The sequence below is a fragment of the Callorhinchus milii genome, unplaced genomic scaffold (assembly GCF_018977255.1).
Source record: "Callorhinchus milii isolate IMCB2004 unplaced genomic scaffold, IMCB_Cmil_1.0 Scaffold1, whole genome shotgun sequence".
Taxonomy (NCBI): Eukaryota; Metazoa; Chordata; class Chondrichthyes; order Chimaeriformes; family Callorhinchidae; genus Callorhinchus; species Callorhinchus milii.
In genome coordinates, this window is record NW_024704742.1 from 63,586,284 (window position 1) to 63,607,471 (window position 21,188).

Sequence of the window (21,188 nt, forward strand, 5' to 3'; positions counted from 1 at the left end):
GAGTGTTTCCAGTGATTTCTGTGTTCGTTTCAGATTTCCAGCATCGGCAGTATTTTGCGTTTTGTTTACCTTTCTGTGTCGTTCTCGATCTTTGCATTTTTCTCGCACCCAGTCAATGGTGTGAAAATCATCGTAAGTTCCAACACCTGGGATAGGCTCATCCAGCAGATCCAATAAATGCGTGGAGCTGTTTATACCACCTCCATTTGTCATTGTATAAGTGGGTCCTTTAACAAAAAACAATAGTTTCACCTATTAAACGGTTTCCTTTAATTGGCATTGTTTCAATAATCTGAAAACATGTTCCACTTTTAAATGTCAAGCAAAGCAGAATTCCTACAAATATACTATATTTTTTACTCAAAGCACAGTGGTCTGACAACTGTGGGTTATCACCTATTTGGAGCAGGCAAGAGTGGGTACAGTGACAGAACAGGAATATCCTTTTTTTCTCACCAGCTAATTGACAGGAGGCAAGCCTAGCTAAAATACAAAAAGTCAATGATATAGTAAATTAGAGCACAACAGCTTGTATTTCAGTAAATCTGAATTTTGAAGCTTATTTTATGCACTTGAAATTATTTTATACACTAAATTGTTCTAAATTCAACGTTACAATGCTGTAGCTCAACTTCTGCTTGAATTAAACACAAACCAAGTGCTGCTTCCATTTGGCATAGGAATCCTAGTTAATCTTAGACAACTCATAAAAAAACAGAATAATCACTAAAGATACACAAGACAAGAAGCGGTGTAGAAAGACGTTCTGCTAGATATAAAAATTCAGCATAGTGTTATAAATCTTCTATTTCTTGAGCGTTGCAATGGCTGCTTTTATTTTGCCATCGTTCAGATGAGACATTAAACCAAGGTCCTGTTTGCCTGTTCAGTTGGATGTTAAACATCCCATGGAATTATTTGAAAAGAGAAGGGATTTTCTCCTGGTGTCCTGGCCAACAAATCATCCAAATAAAATTGGTCACTCACTCCATAGCTGTTTGTGAGACATTGCTGTGTGCAAACTGGCTGCCACACTTCACCCACAAAATACAGTCAACCCATTTAATAATGTATCCTGTTAAGCGCTTTGAGATGTTTCGATAATGTAATATCAAATGCAAGAATTTATTATTAATACGAGCAGGTAGACAGGATCTCGGATTCCAAAGGATGCACCTCTGACAATACTGGGCATCCTCAGCATTGCACTGGAGTGTCAGCCTAAAGTCAAAGTCCTATGGGCTCAAAGTCCTGACCTGGGGCTTGAACCCTCAAACATCTGACTCAGAAGTAAAAGTGCTATGAAATGCCTCCCTCGGGAGGTATGCAGGGTCACTATTGAGCCAAACCTCCTCTAATTTGAAATGCCCGGCATCGGATAGTCAAAAACTAGTCAAGTCTCTGTGGCAGTTTTGGAAGTTCAGTTCCTGAGACAGACCTATATAGAAAGGGTCTGAACCTAGGATTGTTCATATAAGTTGATCTGAAAATCAACTGTTAGAATTTTACTATGTTGATTTCGATACACAAATACTGCACAAATAGCAGCTTTAACTCCAAGAACCCCCCAAAAAACTGTTCAGTTTATAGATTACATGATTGTACACTTACATCGTAAGGCTGTACAGGAAAAGAATAACTATTTTGTTGGTCTGCATAGACAAGCATAAGCACTTCGTTGCTTTATATAACAAGAGGTCTGGAATGTGAAAGTGTTCCTTGAGTAGTATAACGAACTGACTAGAACTAATTTGGAGTATATACATTCAGTTCTGAGTACCTTATAATAATAATTGTATTTGATACAGTACCTTACCACATCAAAACATCTTGAAGTGCTTCAGAGTTTTTTCTGTAATGTGTGCTTGCAGGTGAAAGCAACAGCCAATGTGCAAACAGCAATGTGATCTAGTGGTCAGTGCCTGGTGGTTGAATGGTTTGGCATTCTCACTGCGCGCCCGGGTCTGATTCCCTATCATGGTCTAATTGGGCCTAATGCCCTGCCTTCAGTTGTATGATTTTATGTAATTATATGTCCCACAAACAGCCATGAAGTTAATGACCTTTCTAGAGGATAGTTGGACAGGATACTGGGAGAAACATCCTTCTCTTTTTCAATAGTGCCACAAAAGTGTTAATGTCCACCTCAATTGGGAGATGAGAGTTCAATTTAACATCTCATCCGATGAACACACCCTACAATACAGTGCACCCCCCAGTAATATCCTGGGGGTTTCAGCCTGGACCGTGAGCTCAGAGAACTGAGTAGGGCTTGAACCCACAACCTTCTAACTAAAGAGGTGTGAATATGACCGACTGAGTCAGGCTAACTGACCTTAAAAACAATATATCCGGCTTGGATATATTCACCAGTTTAATACCTAGGATGAAAGGGTTTAGCTGTATTGACAGACTAGGTAAAATTAAGTTATAATTTCCAAACGATGAGAAGGCTATCTTTCAAATCGTTGCTTCCGCTGTTTTCACAATTCTGCCTTGTGCACATCACTTTCAACATTCGATAGCACATCTGAGATGAACGTACAGGAAAGGGAGCAAAGGGAGAAAGAAGAAATTCATTATCCTAAGATTAGACATACTTTAAAAACAGCAGGTTGAAGAACACTGTAACAAACAAACTCCCGCTTTGTTAATTTTTTCTGTTATTCATACCCTTTTTGCTGAGACTGCATGATAGTGGAGGAGGAAGTTCGAAGAGTAAATGTTAACTGTTAAAATATTAACAGTTTTAAAGATTCTTGTGATGTAGCACTTCTTAACACAATGGTGCAATAAGTCACATTATTTCTGAAAGCGAAGCCCCATGGAAACATTATATTAATATGTTCATGGTTAATATCAAATTGTAGTCTTTTGGAGACAAGGCTGTACCTATTATATACTAATTTATAAGTATTTCAAGCAAAGGTAATCAAAAGTTGCCATCAGTTGGATTGAAACTTACAAAAGTCTGCTCAATGATCTATTTTATACAATTGAATTAAGAGGAAAGGGCGTAAATTCACATGAAACTGACTGCTCAGAACAGAGCCTTTGTAATTTGTGTGTCAGATTGGTCAGTGGTAGCACTCTCACTTCCGAGTCTGAAGGTTGTGGGTTCCATGAGAAAAATTAATACACTAAAAATATTCTGGATTACTTAAATGGAGAACAAAAATGTCCCAAATGTAATACAGTACAATGGAAGTCTGACAGATTCATTTATATTTGCGCACAATTCCACAACTGGTTACCTCTGGTGACCTTTTCAACTCAATGCAGAACACCATGATATAATTAAAACATTCTTGCAATTCAAGATGTACCTTCCTCAATTCACATGGGGTCCATTTTAACTGGCGTCCTACACGAGGTTCAAATCCTCAATATATAGACCTTGCGCCCTTTTAATGCTCTCCTTGCTGTCTTTGGATCTCGCCCTTGAGGAGAGGGCCATGTAACCCATAGAGGTCTTTAGCCCCGATCTTGTACAACCTTGTACTCCATGATTTGCAAGTCACTGTAGATTTCAAAGCTTCACATTTCAGCATTTCCCCACTACTGTGCACATAAACAATCTGCAGTATCCCAACATTACAGTGATCTGAAAAAGCAAGGGAGCCCGAAGCAGTTAGAATACGTGCTGACAAGCACATCTCAAGCATGGCTGACCCAGAATTTTCCAAAGAATGCACAAAAAGAACACATTCACCAATACACATTCACCAATGACCGAGAATTTAAAAATACCTCATATGAAATTCTTATTTGGCCATTTTGAAAACTGATTTTCTTAATATGATTGTTCAGTTAGTAACTAAAACCTCTCAAGTATAAACCAATTCTGTAACAATATGAAACAACTATAACAACATATTGCGTTACTATAATTTATCCCACTTCTTGGATTCTAATGTAAATGTACTTGAAATAATTATTAAAGTATTTAAAAGACAGTTTTACATTAAACTCCTAATCTGATTCTCATGACTGTTAAAACTGGCGCAAATGCTTAAGTAACAGTACACAGATTAGTGAAAGCATTCATTGTAAAATGGTCTCGATTAAAGAGCTCCATTATGCTGAAACTGCCCCACCCCTTAACCAAAGCAACATACCAATAGAAACTGTGCAATCTGATTAAGCCATTCTAAATGAATCATGTATTTGTTTCAGTTATTTGCTGTCTCTCTAAAGTAATCAAAAACACAAGCCATAAAAATTGCACTTTTTGAAATATTTGCAAAGAAATGTCACCAAACTGTGGAGGAGGATATCAGCGCACTTCACTACATTCAAGTGTCAACCAGACTGTGTCCCAACATCCTGACATGGAGCTTGAATACACACCTTTGACTCCAGAGGTGACAGTGCAACCCCCTGAGCAGGCTTATACCAGACGTCTCTTTTCAGGGTGGAGAGTTCAAACTTATCCAATTGTTCCTCTATCACTTGGGATCAAACGTGTTACTTTCCTCTGCACTGCCTCTGTTCTCTTATGTCACGATGACCATAACTACACACAGTATTGCAGGTGTGGCCTGACAAGTGCACTGTACAGCCTGAGCACGTCAGCCTTACCCAAGGATCTAACCTCAACTGGTTTGGCAAGATAACCCAGCATCCTGTTTGCTTTGCTTACTGTTGCCTCACACGATTTCAACATAATGAGAGACCAGTCAAATAATATCCCTAGTTCTCTTTCAACCGCTCTTAACAAATTTAATCTGTCCTTAGAGCACTCGTGTTTCATATTTTACTTCCTTCATGTAGAACCTTGCATTAGTCTGTATTGAACTTGGTACTTGCCAGAGATCAGCGAGGCACATACCCCGTTGAGCTCGGTTTGTAATGTCTTCTATTAAGTTGTTACTTCTAGGAAGAACTTAATGATCAAACGCCTATTCTAATGTCATAAGCCATGTACAGACCATGTCCTGGAAAGTGCTCCAACACGTCTCAGGGTTGAGATAACATGGCTATATACCATCTTAACCATTAAATCAATCACTTTGCCCACAGTGAATTCACTTTACGGTATATCCTGTGAAGCGCTTTGAGAAGTCTCAAAGAACTGATAAGGTGCTTTATCAAATGCAATTATTATTATAATAATTATTATTATCACTATCATCATCATCAGAGCATATACCAAATGCATTACGTTTCAAATATCAAAGTAGACACAATTTCAGATTGCTATTGGAAAGAGAAACAAAATTGAAAATAATATTAAAAAAGGAAAAGGAGCATATTATAAGTGCACACACTAACTTAATCAGTCAGGACTGGCAATTGTATTATATACTTAAATAATCATCTGCCTTAAAATTATTTGATGACAACCATCAGACCTCCCTGCTCTTTCCATTATAATTCAACTCGCATTGAAAAATGCCTCACTATTGTAAAATAATACAGTACATTCCGACAGTTGGAGCAATGCAGGTAATCTAACTGTATTTAACAAACAGCGACCCTGTTCTAATAGGGCAAAATAAAAGATGTACATTTCATGAATCCAAAAGCTTTTTTAAAAAAACTACAGGTCAATAAATGGGAGTAGTATGATGGCAGCAATTTCATTGTGCATTCTAGCTTTATAGACCTGTTGTATCAAAATAGAAGATATCATGTGGATATTCAGCATCTGCATACAAAGGGGATAGAGAAATATTGAACGGTGATGTTCTGCCAGGACACCCTGCTCCTTGCTTATGCTTCAAATAAACAACAATAATGGGTCACATCCAAAACCTTAACCTTTTCTCACTTTCAGATCCAGATACAATATTTCTTTGCACTTCCAGACATTGTGTTTTTTTAACCATATCATTTGTGGTTAGCAGTAAAGATCTCCACCAACTAATATTTTGTAACCAAAACTGTAGAACACTGATGCCCGATTGAAGTGTATAAAGTAGCAAGACCTTAAATCTCCAGGTTTTATTAAAGGCCTAACTTTAGGAACAACAACTTTTTGTTTGACCTGCAAGTTCAAACCAAGTATTCACAGCTTCAAAACGCAAGGTTTCACATGATAATTCAGGGCTTCAGAATATTTATCAACATCATGTGGCAACAGTTTAAAAATAATAATCCTTGCATTTGATATAGCGCTTTTCACGTCGGGAGGACGTCCCAAAGCGCTTCACAGAACACATTGTAAAGTGAATTGACTGTATATTTGTGGGCGAATGCGGCAGCCAATTGCGCACAGCAATGTCCCACAAACAGTCGTAGATTGAAAGTGACCAATTTATTATTGTTTTTGGTTTTTGGAGGGATTATTATTAGGCTCTGTGTGGAGTAAGGGCATTTGCCCAAGGTTTCGCCCTCTGCCTGGAATTGAACTCAGGTCTCTCACTTGCAAAGCGAGTGCTCTAACCACTGAGCTACAGGACTCCACAAATACTACTTTGCCCTTTGTGTGTCATCTTTAATTGCAGCTCAGGTGACGCATAACAAAAATATATCACACCCAATATCATAATAATAAGCTACTCTTATGTCTACCCGTTGACAGAAGGCAAAGGCCAACCCATTCACACCATAAAACTCAAATCTTGGGAATTTTTTTCAAAACACCAGAGCCTCAAAGGATATTGATTAGTTCAGCATTACCCCCAAATTAGATTCTTGCTGGATCCAGATCCTGTGGGACCCTCACAGTAAACAGATATGCCAAGACAGCGGAATAAAAGTATACAGGCTCAGAGTTGCAAAGGGCAATTTCAGGACCAACGATAGGAAGTATTGCTTTACCTAGAGGGTAAATATAACTGGAACAAATAACTAGGAATAGTGTTTGAGGCCAGGCACTGGATTAATTTAGGAATGTGATGCTGTAATGTAGGACCGATTGGTTGGATGTTCTGATAGGGTTGGTATTCTGGGAGGATAAGATCTAAGATACATCCTCTTGAGGGTCCAGACCAGCCCAATGACAAATGTTCACATTAATCATCNAAAAAACCCTGTTATTAGAGTTTCTATTATTTTACACTGTAAATAAACAGTATGGAATCATTGAAGTTTGTAATGGTGACTATGCTTTTCCCACTGCTCCTTATCAAGGAACTCCCTTCTTTCTGGTACCTATACCGTACTATTAAAATATTTTAGTTTTTGTGAATTTTATCATCATACAAAAACTTCATGGCCTATTGGCAAATTCAGTTATTTTTTAGATAACATAATACATTTTAGATCCCATGTAGTTAAACTACCAAATATCCTCAACCAGTCTGTAGCTTCTGTTACAGTTGCCATACCAAAAGCAACCGTTTTACACCTCTTCAATAGTCAGGAGACAGCAATATATTCTAGTACCTTGCGGTTTTTAAAATCCCCATACCACAAGGTAATGTAATCAGATAATCTGACTCGAAACCTTAAACACAGCCTTTAAATAAATCCCACATACAAGCATATCGATGTGCAGAACCCGTCTGCCCTGAGCATTGTGATGTTTACAGCAAGTTAGATGACAAGCAGAAGACAACTAGTGGAAATACAGGTCTCCAGAGGAATAAGATCAATGCAGTTATATTTCTTTTGAGTATCCCTTTTCCCTTCCCAAACAAAACACAACATGAATACTTAAAAGGTTATTTTGACAAAGCCTGTAACTGAATGCCACATTTGTTGTTTGGTGCCTTAACTTTCTAAGCTGCACTTTTAATACCCAACCAACCGAAAGTGAGAAAAATACCACAAGGAAACTAATAATACATTCTTTTAAGAAACTATAAAAACAATTAATCTCATTTTGTAGTTACAGAAGGCAATACTCAACACACGATTGTCATTATGTACTTCAACTCCACTTCTTTATGACCTAAGAAATGTGCCTCTTTCTGCAATTAATGGTTGTTTCTTTGTTCATTGCACCTTTAACTCAAAGCACTAAGCACGGGTGGGAAGGATTCAAGGTGAGGGCTGCCCAGCACGTCTGCTCAAGTCAAAAGTACTTCCAATAATAGTTTACTCTTGATGAGTAATAGTTTACTCTCGATGAGTATTAAACAATGTTCTTCCAAACTTTTGAAACATTTTATGAAAAAACGACAAATGGCACATAAATCAAACTACTTTCTGAAATACTCTTCACTAATGATTTATTACATTGAGCAAACCCCATTTGCTCAACGTAATAAATAGTTTGAACGTACATTTTCATTTCTCTTCCGTGAACTAAGCAGAATAACCATTCAATTATTTTTAAGTGTGAAGAGCAATGTCAAAAATGATCTGAGATCCAAATGAAATTGATTCAAAGATCTTCAGTTCTTGTGAGTCTCATTCATAAAACTATATTGCTAATTGCAACTTGATTCGATAATCCTACACAGTATGGCACTTTCTTGAGAAGCATAGAATGGTGGGCTAAGATAGAAAGGGAAGAAACTGTAAACTCGCAAAGATTGCAAAAGCAGATTTATTCCCCTTTGTACTACATCTTTAATAATAATAATAATAATAATCCTTGCATTTGATATAGCGCTTTTCACGTCGGGAGGATGTCCCAAAGTGCTTCACAGAATATACTGTAAAGTGAATTGACTGTATATTTGTGGGCGAACGCGGCAGCCAATTGCGCACAGCAATGTCCCACAAACAGTCGTGGATTGAAAATGACCAATTTATTATTGTTTTTGGTTTTGGAGGGATTAAGGTTGGTGTGTACAAATAGTTGCTGTTTACCAACACCAAGCAAACATGCATCATAGGATTTTTTTTTGCTAAGAATTTCTGCACAAGTTGTAAAGGATACTTGGAAGACCAAGTGAGTTCTGCCCTTGACTTCTTCAATTAGAACAGAAGGCAACAATGTGGGAGATTTAAAAGTTCAATTCAACTCCATGAAACCATAGTAGATAATACTGCAATAACCATGATTGAAATCCATTAAAAGCCTACCGAAAAATTTCAAAAAAGGAGAGTGGCTCACCAATTTGGATTTAGTTGGGGTACCTGCATTGCCCAATGCCATGATGGCTGGTCAAAACCTTGTCTTCTGTAGTCATTCACTATTCTGTACTGCGCATGTGGTCCTTCAACCACAGCCAGTAAGAGCACGACGGGTCGGGACGAAGGTTCCCATGATGGTCTCGCATGGAACACTGCATATGCTGCTTCAAAGCCAGTGGGTGCGCATGCGATGAAGGGTCCCTTTCACTCTCTACGTGATCAGACATTCCTCACCCACTCCACAAGATCATTTTCTCTTTGAGCCCCCCACCCTGCTGCCGTGCGTAATGACGTGGATGTAATGTCCCAGGAGGGGGGGCACTGGGGTGCAATTATGCAGTCAAGAACTGTAGTCGCTGGGAACACTCAGCAGGTCAGGCAGCATCTATGGAGAAAGGAAAGTGAGTCAACGTTTCAGATCCACGACCCTTCGTCAGAACAGAGGACATCAGGACCCATCAGAATGGACTTGTGGACCCGAAACATTGACTCACTTTCTTTTCTCCATAGATGCTGCTGAGTGTTCCCAGGAACTTCTGTCTTTGTTTATAGATTTCCAGCATCTGCAGTCTTTTGCGTTTTGCAATTATGCAGTGTTCCTTTGGAAGTAGGCGGATTTGTGCAAATAAATTAAAGTGGATTTAATAGGAAATTCAAAGGGAGTTGGGCAGATGTACTACATAGACGATTATATGATTTGGACAGATCAGAATTCTGTGAGTTTTACTGTATATTCTCCAGCTCTAAACCCTGCAGAGCACGATAAGCTATTGAGTCAGTAAAATAACCAATTTGTTATTTATTGGACACCTCAACTTGTTCAGTAATTTGCATCACGTCTACTTACCAAAGTAAGCCTGGAATAATCAAGTTGATGGGAGAGAAATAAACCAAATTTGCATTTTGAAAGGAAAACCAGGCATGTTCGTGGTTGTATAGTTTCTGCAGTTAGTATGTCTGTTTTTTTTTTGGTGGAAGACACTGTTTTTTAAAGACTTTTTAATGTCCTTAACTGAATACAAAAAATGGATGAATTCATGCAACAAATCATCCAGATTTTTGTATTGCCTACAAAGACAGTCACTATGTCACAGTAAAATTCTGTGAAGCGTTTGAGATGTCTCAGCAAGGTGATATGGCACTATGTCATATGCAAGGATTATTATTCTCGTTATTACAGTGGTATTGCTAATCTAGATCTGATCTGAGACAATGTACATAAACTACTGTACACAAACAATGTACATAAACTAATTAATTGGTCATTTTCAATCCACGACTGTTTGTGGGACATTGCTGTGCGCAATTGGCTGCCGCATTCGCCCACAAATATACAGTCAATTCACTTTACAATCTATTCTGTGAAGCGCTTTGAGAAGTTGAGAAGATGTGAAAAGCGCTAAATCAAATGCAAGGATTATTATCATATATTATTATATTATCATTACTCAAGATGGTTGTTTTTCCGTTGACACATCAGATTTAATTATGGAGTAAATATACCATTGGAATCACATGTCTGAACAAAAAATTGTAAGCTTCAGAAACTTGTTTAATGACTATTATTTAAACAATGTAGGCAAATTACTTTGTGAGCAAAGTACTGTGCAGTACTGTATATAGAAAAATGAATTACCATATTATGTACCATAACATGGTATAGAAACCTTGCCTAAATGTCACCAGCCAGTTCAGTACTTGTGTAATTGTTATTTGCGAGTAATATAAAATACAACTTATACATAAATTTACACAATGCATATATGATATGACTTACACAAGTTTCATATTACTCATACTTTGCATAAGTCATATTAAACACATGGTTCCAACTGATATAAATGCAATCTTGTTGTTGTTGTTACGACTTGTGAGGTTTACTGTACTGTCTCAATGCCATTCTATAATGTACTCTGACCTGCCTGAGGTCCATCTACAACATATGCTTGAGTGAAAAATTTATCGCAATCACTTGTTTATTCTTCATATGAAGAATATACTTGAAATTACGATAATAATAATAATGCTTGCATTTGATATAGCGCTTTTCACGTTGGGAGGACGTCCCAAAGCGCTTCACAGAACACACTGCAAAGTGAATTGACTGTATATTTGTGGGCGAACGCGGCAGCCAATTGCGCACAGCAATGTCCCACAAACAGTCGTAGATTGAAAATGACCAATTTATTATTGTTTTGTTTTGGAGGGATTATTATTAGGCTCTGTGTGGAGTAAGGAAACTTGCCCAAGGTTTCGCCCTGCCTGGAATTGAACTCAGGTCTCTCGCTTACAAAGCGAGTGCTCTAACCACTGAGCTACAGGACTCCACTATGGTCGAGATACAAATACTGCCTTTGGAGATGGCAGCAAAAAGAGGTCTAAACAGTATTTCTTCTTTTCTTGAAGGAATTAGCTTTTTTTTAATGTGAAACCCAGGCACAGCATACTTCATTGGACCTTTGTGTATCCTGATTTCTTACAGGGATTGCACACATGGCTGAGTTATGAATGAAGAGGTCATTTAACCTATAACTCTCCTTGAGGGAGCTCTTATTTAGTTCTTCATGTAGATATTCTAGTCCCCAAAGTATCATCCACATGCAATCAAACCACCAAAAAGACAGTGTCCTGCAGAAATAAGGTAAGTTGCATCTCATCAGTTCGTATGTGCCAGTTGTATAACAATAATACATCTTCAACAATTATAAAATCACTACCAAGATAAATATTTTTCTCTGAACCGATGCAATCTTCAGCGATTTTCACATCAACCATTGGTGCCATTGTTCACCGTCAAGACTCATCCATGAAAAATGGGCATTCTGACAAGATATTAGAATAAAACTGGTATAGTGGAACCATATCCAGCAAGGAGTCCATGTCTTCAGGAGGCAAGGGATAGGGATTAAAAATATAATATTTCATGAGATAAACATAATGGGTAAAGTTTAGGATGACTAAACACAAATAGAGCAATTGTGACCACATTTTTTTTTACCACCAGAGTCCTGTATAGTATTAACAAATTGTAAAGTCCTACTGTAACTCAGTGGTTAGAGCACTCGCCTCACAAGCGAGAGACCTAGGTTCAATTTCTGGCAGGGCAAAACGTTGGGCAAGTTTCCTTACTCTACACTCCTCTATTTACCTAGGAAGTAGGAACCCGAATGTTCGTTGATTAGTGGATCGCTTTTTCGAGGTTAATACTTCCTTCCAAAAAATAATAATAAATTCATCACTCAATCCAAGACTATTTGTGGGACACTACTGTGCACAATTGGCTGCTGCGTTTCACCCACAAAATATGCAGTCAATTCACTTTACAGTATATTCTGCGAAGCGCTTTGAGACATCTCGAAGACGTGATGAAGCACTACATCAAATGCAGGGAATATTATTATCATTGGACCAAACAAAATTAAAAAGGTTCATTTGAGAAACTTGAAATTTTATGGAGTTTGAATATCCTGGATTTGCTGAACTGGACAAACCAAACCCACTTAATATACAAGAAATTTCTGCTTCCACAAAGGAGTAATTGCAAATGTGGAACTTCATATTTAAATTACACAACATCGTGCTCCGGAACTGGAGAAGAGGCATAAATTAAAAAAGCAGCAAAATTGATTGCTTGATCTAAATGTCGACACTAAAGCCTGCATTTGAGAGAATTTTTAGATTTTCTATTACTTGCATAAGGCCTGCGTCATTTACCAGTGCAGTGTTGATTTGCATTACTCAAAGCCGCAACCCCAGGCAGTTAAGAATGATGCCGCTTACGCTGCATTATCAAAAGAATTACAAAGGAGATAAAAGGAGCTCAAGCAGGCACACCTTGGACTGTGAATGATGAACAAATTCTAGTTAAATGGGAGGGAAGGAAGCCACAGCAGTTACAATTAACGTATGCTGCTTCTTGGATCCATTTTAGTTTAAGTACTTAAAATGCCTGACGCTGAACATGGATTAAACAAAAGAACATTAATAACATTCCAGAATACTCCACACATTGTGGAGACCCTCTATAAAAATGTACTTAATTGTCGAAAGCGTAATAGATTTTTTCATTTAAAATGGTTGAAAAATAAAAGGTTAATGTGTCTGTGTGAGCTGCAGATGGTGTCACTAACAGCTGGCTATCATGTATAGTCTGTCCACAGAAAATAAATGCACGAGGACGTAGCAAAAGGCAAAGGAACTACACAGAAAGCAGAATTTGGCAAAAAAATCAAAATATCTGAATAAGAACAAATGACCTCTGAAGCTGCCTATCTGCCCACAGAAAGACAGTCAGAAATTCTACCTGCTGGAACAACTTGCTCTCAATACCGAAAGCTACCGATTGCAACATAACTGGAACTCACCCCTTCTCGGCATTTCTCGCAGAGGAATGCAGTTTCCACCACCATCATAAGGTAAATAAGGATCGGAAGGCATTTCCATAAGATTAAAATAAAACAGCAAATCCGCAGCACTGAAAATCTACCACATTTCCCTCTCAAGCTGCAGTCAGAAAGGATGCCATGTTTGCTCAGGAAAGCACAGCGTGCAACCCGACCCTGTGCGGCAGGCAGCTGGGGCCCTTCTGAAACCTATGATGTAACCAACAGGAAATTTCTCCCGTCTGTTGTTACTGGTTACCAGCTACAGGCTCAGCGGCGCAGCAAATGCAGCTCTCTTACGTATTGGAATGGGCAGCTCTCGCTGAAGCACATCATCATCTCTACCTTTCGGGAAATCTCTGGATTATTTAGTTTTGTGTCTAAAATAATATAATAAAATAATAATATACTAAATAATAATAATAATAAACTAAAATAATAATCCCTCCCAAAACCAAAAACAATAATTAAATTGGTCATTTTCAATCTACGACTGTTTGTGGGACATTGCTGTGCGCAATTGGCTGCCGCGTTCGCCCACAAATATACAGTCAATTCACTTTACAGTGTGTTCTGTGAAGCGCTTTGGGACGTCCTCCCGACGTGAAAAGCGCTATATCAAATGCAAGAATTATTATTATTATTATAAAATGTATACCGTGAAAAAACATGTGACAACCATAAACTTGCTAAAAAAAAATTTTTACAATAATAAAAATCTATCTAAATGTAATATACTTTTTTTATTGGATTAGGAGGACAAGGAAAGGTTGGCAAGGAAGGCAATCGATAGAGATGAAATGTTTAACAAAGACATCCTATGGTGCATTTGGTGGTGCAAGAACAATCCATTTTTACTTCCCTAAATCAATACAAGATTGACCAACATCTGCTTCCACTTGTCCCCAAAGGATCACAATTCAAAATGCTCCCAATACTTAGTGCCATCTAAATATTTACAATCATTTAAAATGAACAAACATCAATGTTTGCAAATTCAATGTGCGACAAAATTTAATACGAGTAAAAACATATATGCAAATATTTTGAAACATTACAATTAAAAACAAAGTATTTGAATTTTGGTGATTAAAAAGTGCTATAGATAGTTTCTTTCAAAAAATGTAAATTTAACGCAGCTTCATTTCTCGGGAGCTTTTTAAAAATAATTACATTGCAATAATTTTCCCCTCTGAGTGTCTGCTACATCAGTGCAATAAAAGAATCATATAATTCATATTCATATAATTTTATAGATTGAGACACATTAGAACCTGTACTTTTTTTAAGATTAACAAACCTCAATGTTATTTGATCAGTCTCATCACAGTACAACTCAATTACTAACAATGCTCTGAACATTTCAGTTGCAAAATAACACAATCTAAACGAGAAAACACAATGATAAATGCACATTATCAAACCTGCTGCACAAGTAAAATATCAACTCCAGTGTAGTCCCAGCTCTAAAATCATTTCTGATTCTACAATAGGAAAAGGGTAAGAAATCTTTTTCAGGCAAGTGACAAAAAGTCTAGAAATTGTTTTCAAGTTTTGTGGATTGTGAAATCAAAACAGTTTTGATATGTTTCACGTCCCAAGTCGTCTTTCATTCATGGCTTGCTGTATATTAATCATATTCGCCAGTTTTCTTGTTGATTTTTATCAGTCTGGATTCTAGATTGTTTTAATTTTATCATTATTATTAAGGGGTCAACATGCTAGAATTTAAGGTAAAATGCAGGTATCCACAGGGTTAATGTTTGTAATTCAAAAGAATAACTCCAATCAGTCACTGCACGACCCAAGCACAGAGACAACTAACAGTAGTGTTATCTGTACTGAGTTGGGAAACACTGATAGCCAATGCTCACTCACTGGAGTCAACTGCAAACAAAAATGAAGAAGTCCAGGTTGTAGCAAGATGCAGTTCCTGTGCAGAACATCAGAGGAGCTCAAGCTCTGGACAATGCATGAGCTATCTTGTAAGCAACCAACTAAACTCCCCCTCCTTAGCCTCCTTCAAGTCCCGCCTCAAGACCCTCCTCTTCGGCCATGCCATCAGTCACCCCCCTTTCCCCTCCCTTCTCCCCCCCCCGACCCCAGCTCGGGTCTGAAATGCCGTACACTGTCCAGCACCTTGGGACATCCTCCTGACGTGAAAGGCGCTATACAAATGTAATCTTGTTGTTGTTGTTGTAGTAAACACAGGGGAGTATCCATTGGTGGCAGATACAGAAACTAACAATGCACAGCTCAGTTACGTGGGGAGGGTGGATGAGAATGTGGTTAAGCTGGGCAAGGTTGTGGAGGAAAGTTGACTTGGTTAAACACATTTCTGAATTGTTGAATTTTTTTTTCTGGAAACAAAACGAGAGGTGATCACTTGGAATTTTGGAGACTGGGTTCCCAAGCTTTGGCTCTTGCCAACCTAGCGTAATACTTTCCGGAAATAGGTAAGCAGGATGCATCCCTCCAGGGAGAAAGTGCGCATTCTCTTTCAACAATCTATCTCTGGGATTCCCATGTGTAGGAGGGATGCAGGGAAATCTCAGCTGGTTTGGACACTCTCAAGCATGGGGATGGGTTTCTGCACGTGGCTGACACCCGGCTGATCACAAAAAGAGCTGTTTCATAGATTCACAGAAGGTACAGCTAAGAAACAGGCCATCTGGCCCATGCAGTCCGGCTGGTGGTTATACTCCACATGAGTACCTATCCAAGATCCTAGCCCCAATCTTGTTTTTTTTCACCATATCCTTCATGTGTCTGAATGAAGGGCTCTGAAGGCCTGGGTTTGATTACCCCTGAACTGGAATAATATGTTCCATTTGCTGCCCCAGGCATTCTGTGGCCTTTTTGTGTCATAAATTAAAGGCAATTTTGTGCTGTAAACACCAATCCACAAGAAATTATGTTAAGAATGCCCAAGGAGGCAACCTTCACTCATCAGACTGGACTAAATTTAAAACCCAGGTGCCAGATGAAAGACCATCGTGAAAACTCAATACACCACATGAGATTCCACTACCTTTCCTCCAAAACATAATTTACATTTATATAGCACATTTTATATTGGGACTCCACATAGCAGACTGGGGGCCTGAGCTGAGGGTGGGGGGGACAGAGGACGATGGAGGGAAGATAAGTAAAAGATCTTGAGGCAGGTTTTAAAAGAGGGTGGAGGTGAAAAAGGGGACTCAAGAATTCCAAATTAGAAACAACTGAGTGGATCCACTTGATTCATTCATCCTCATATTTGGATGAAGGTAAATGAAGTTACATTCATTCAGTTTAACAAAACATTAGCCTGGTGTTAGCCTGGCTTACTTGGTAACGCTCTCATCTCGAGTTAGAAGGTTGGGTGTTCAAACTCCACTTCTGGGCTTTGAACTCACAGGGATATCTTTTATTTAACATCGTCATAAACAACCTGGAGTCGGCAATCACAAGCACAGTGTCTAAATTTGCAGATGACACAAAGCTAATGAAGGTGGTAGACTGCAAGGATGAACAGGATAGTTTACAGGAGGACTTGAACATACTTAGGAATTGGGGAGATTGATGCCAGATGAAATTTAATGTAGAGAAATGCTAAGCGCTTCACATGGAGACCAAAAAAATCCAGGAAGGGACCATTATTTAAATGGTAAGAAAATAATCTGTACAGAAAATGAAAAGGACCTGGGAATCCTGATTGATAATAAATTGAACCTATCGCAACAGTGCTCGGTAGCAGTGATTAAAGCAAACCAGATGCTGGGCTGCATTAAAAGGGCAATATTGAGTCAAAATAGTGGGGTAATCCTACCACTTTATAAATCACTGGTGCAGTTCTGGTCATCGCAATATAACAACAACAACAAAATTACATTTATAGAGCGCCTGTCACCTCGGGAGGAAGTCCCAAAGCGCTGAACAGTCAAATGTCAGGGCCCGAGCATGGGGGAGGGGTGATGTAGGGATGAGGGAAGGCAGAGAGGTGGGAGGGAGATCAAAGGCACGGTCGAAGAGAAGGGTCTTGAGACCGGCCTTGAAGGAAGCAAGGGAGGAAGCGAGGTGAAGGGACCGTGGTGGCAGAGAGGCTGAAAGCCCGGCCACCGATGGTAGGGCGGGTGGAGCGGGAGACATGGAGCAGGCCGGAGCCTGATGAACGGAGGGCAGGTTGGTAGGGAGTCAGCAGGTCAGAGAGGATATAAAGGAGAGCAACGAGAATGATTGAGGGGATGGAGGAACTGGACTAGGAGGGGTGATTAGATAATCTGGGCATGTTCACTCTGGGGAAGAGAAGGTTGAGGGGCGATATGATTATGGTCTTTAAGATTCTGAAAGGAATAGATAATGTAGACCACGATAAGCTATAAGGACACGGCCTGCGATTGAAGGGGAATAAATTCAGCACAAATCTGCGGAAACACTACTTCAGTGAGCGAGTAGTAAACTTATGGAACAGGCTCCCTTGGGAGACAGTGGAAGCAGAAAATGTTGTTTGTTTCAAGAACAAATTAGATAAGATTTCTACTAGAAAATATTGTCTCGGGATGCAGTATATAGTTTGGGACACAACATGTAAAGCAACTGCCAGGATGGTGGAAGGTGAACGAGATGGAACTTGGTCTTCTTTCGCTTAGCAAATTCGTATGTTCTTAAGGTCTCTTCTGCCTACTCAGGTGACCATTAAAGATGCCACGGCACTATTCAAAAAGAGAAGGGAGTGTCTCCATGTCCTGGCCAATAATCCCCACAAATACAATTGGTCATTCACTTCCTGGTTGTTTGTGGGACATTGCCATATGTAAGCTGACTGCTAAGTTCACCAACAACATTCACAATGAATTTTGTGAAGCACTTTGAATGTCCTCCTAACATGAAAGACGCTGTATCAAGTGCAAGGATTATTATTGATCTATACATGGTGGAATGACTTCTTTTAACCATCAAAATGATCTTGAAATTTAATGTAGAATTTGATCAGATCAATTGCTAAACAGCTTTACACTGACTGAAAGCTTTCAGTGAATAATCAATCACACCCAAATCTTCAGAGACTTCCACTTTTGCTAATGGAAAGATTTCCATCATGTACATTAAAACCATCTCCCATTTTGCAGCCCATCTGCTTAACTGGTCCAACATCTCTCTCTTGTTAGTCACCTGATTACATAGCTTGATATCATCAACAAATCTTATACACTCTTTCATGCCATGTATTAATATTAGGTATAGAAGGAATCGAGAAGATTCCAACAAAACACCTACCACTGGACACAGGCAGAGGATTTTCCATTGATGATAATAATAATCCGAGCATTTGATACAGTGCCTTATCACATCATCAAAACATCTCAAAACACTTCACAGGATTTGCTGTAACATGAAATAACTATTTTTAATAGGCCATTTATAATCAGCTCATTCCTCCTAACTCTGCCTCTTGTGAGATCATTGACCGTTCTATCTGCTCTACCATCTGTCCTCCATTAGTGCAGTGCTGTGGCTCAGTGGTTAGAACACTTGCCTCGCAAGCGAGAGGACCTGGGTTTGATTCCCAGGAGGGCGAAACATTGGGCAAGTTTCCTTACTCCACACGCCTCTGTTTACCTAGCAGTAAGTAGCAACTCAACTGTTAGTTGATTGTCAGATCGCTTTTCCGGGGGTAATAATTGCTTCAAAATAAATTTTAAAAAATTTGGTCACTCAATCCACAACTGTTTGTGGGACACTGCTGTGTGCAATTGGCTGCTGCATTTCACCCACAAATATACAGTCAATTCACTTTTTAGATGTCCCGTGAAGTGATTTGAATCGTCTCAAAGACAATATTATTACTATTATTATTAATAATGCAGTGTCCCACAGACAGGATCCACTTAGCTGCATCTGCCCTTACCGACCACTAACCATCTCCCCCTTGTTAGAATTTACACTTTTTGTATGATGTTGGAATCATAATAGATGTTGCGAATGGGTTAACTTTTAAGTTAAGTGTGTTGTGGGCAGCTGGACTGAAACTCACTTCACGTACACGAGATAACGGACTGTCTCAAGGACGGTGTGTTTGTGTGTGTGAGGCACGTACACCCCATGAGGTGTTCACGTGAACCCAGCATGATTTCGACCGGGTGATTAATATCCGCACCATGATTGGATGAACATTGGTATAAGAGTTCGAATAACTTTGTGAACGGGGCCGTCCCGGGTCGCGGAGACAAAGACAAGGGAGATGGAGCCGTCCCGGGTTGCGGAGACAAGGATACGGGAGATGGAGCCGTCCCGGGTCGCTGAGACAAGGATAAGAGAGATGGAGCCGTCTCGGGCTGCGAAGACAAGGGTACGGAGATGGAAGACTGAGAGCTGGAAACACTAAGACTGAGGATATCAGATGGAAGATTGAAAGCTGTTAGCAAGAAGACTGAAAGCATGAAGAATCAAGCTTGTGTGCTGGAAAGACACAGTGTTGAACTCTTGAACTCGAGATATCTATAGTGGTGTTATTCTGTTGTAAGATCTGTTGATTGTACCTGCCTTTGGTCTGACCCATCGGGATATTGGGGAATAACGAACGAATAATAATAAAACAGTCTGATATCTGGTTAGAGGAATTAGCGTTATTTCCTTACAGATTTGGCTGATTTTATTTTCTAACACCCTCTCACTCCAACCCCTACCCATCCCTCCCTCCATACCTTCAAACTTGCCTCCACTTCCTCTCTCATCACCACTAAAACCCACATGAAACCCACCACCTGCTCCCTGAGCCCTAACCCTACACTTCTCCTTACCTCCCAGCTCCACCTCCAACCCCCCCTACTCACAGACATCATAAACTGTCCATTGGCACCATTCTCACCCCTCTAAAAACAGCCGTCATCACTTCTATCCTCAAAAAACCCTCCATAGACCCATACCTGCTCTCAAACGACTGTCCCATCTCCACCTCCCTTTCCAAGGTCCTGGAACGAGTCGTTGCTTCCCAGTTTCACTCCTTCCTCTCCCTCCACTCCCTTCACGAAGCCCTGCTACTGGGTTTCTATGCTGCCCACAGCACCGAAACAGCTTTGGTCAAAGTGACAAATGACATTTTGTCCATCTGCGACCAGGGCTCTCTGCCTCCTCGTCCCCCACGACCTCTCTGCTGCCTTCGATAACGTTGACCACTCCATCCTCTTCCACCACCTCTCCTCAACCTTCATGGTTCTTCCATGAATGGTTCAGATCCTATCTCTCACACCGTCTCCACTTCATCTCCACAAACGGCTTCTCCTCTAGCCCTCGCACCATCTTGTGAGGAGTTCCTCAGGGCTCTGTCCTTGGTCCCCTTCTTTTCAGTATGAATATGCTCCCTCTTGGTGAGATCATCCGCAGACATGGGGTCAATTTCTTCATGTATGCGGATGACACCAAACTCGATCTCTCTGCTTCCACTCGAGTCCAGGACCACTGCTGTCCTGACAGAATGTCTGTCAGACATCAAGTTATCAACTTTCTACAGTTGAACGTCAACAAGACCTCATTATTGGCTCCCATCAGCACCCCCACACTTCAGGCACTGACAGCATCACCATCTAATAATAATAATGCATTTGATAAAGCGCTTTTCACGTCTTCTCGACGTCACAAAGCGCTTCACAGAATAGACTGTAAAGTGAATTGACTGTATATTTGTGGGCGAACGCGGCAGCCAATTGCGCACAGCAGTACCCCACAAACAGTCGTAGATTGAAGATGACCAATTTATTATTGTTTTTTGTTTTGGAGGGATTATTATTAGGCTCTGTGTGGAGTAAGGAAACTTGCCCAAGGTTTCGCCCTCTGCCTGGAATTGAACTCAGG

At 39.7% G+C, this 21,188-nt stretch overlaps 1 protein-coding gene and 1 non-coding gene across 5 annotated transcripts in view; both read right to left on the reverse strand.

Moving 5' to 3' along the window:
• clcn3 (chloride channel 3) overlaps nt 1-21,188 on the reverse strand; it is a 54,747-nt gene that overhangs the window by 24,104 nt on the left and 9,455 nt on the right. For 2 of the 4 annotated variants that reach the window (XM_007895961.2, XM_007895963.2), the window contains exons 1-2: nt 13,338-13,563; nt 70-227 (exon numbers count right to left, since the gene is read on the reverse strand). In XM_007895961.2, coding sequence (XP_007894152.1) covers nt 70-227; nt 13,338-13,416 — 237 coding nt within the window. In that variant the 5' untranslated portion in view covers nt 13,417-13,563. Of the gene's footprint in view, nt 1-69; nt 228-13,337; nt 13,564-21,188 lie in introns of those variants that run through there. The other 2 variants (XM_007895960.2, XM_042342793.1) reach the window with 1 other exon arrangement.
• Nucleotides 11,227-11,298, reverse strand: trnat-ugu. The gene has a single exon. It is a non-coding gene; the product is annotated as a tRNA-Thr (tRNA).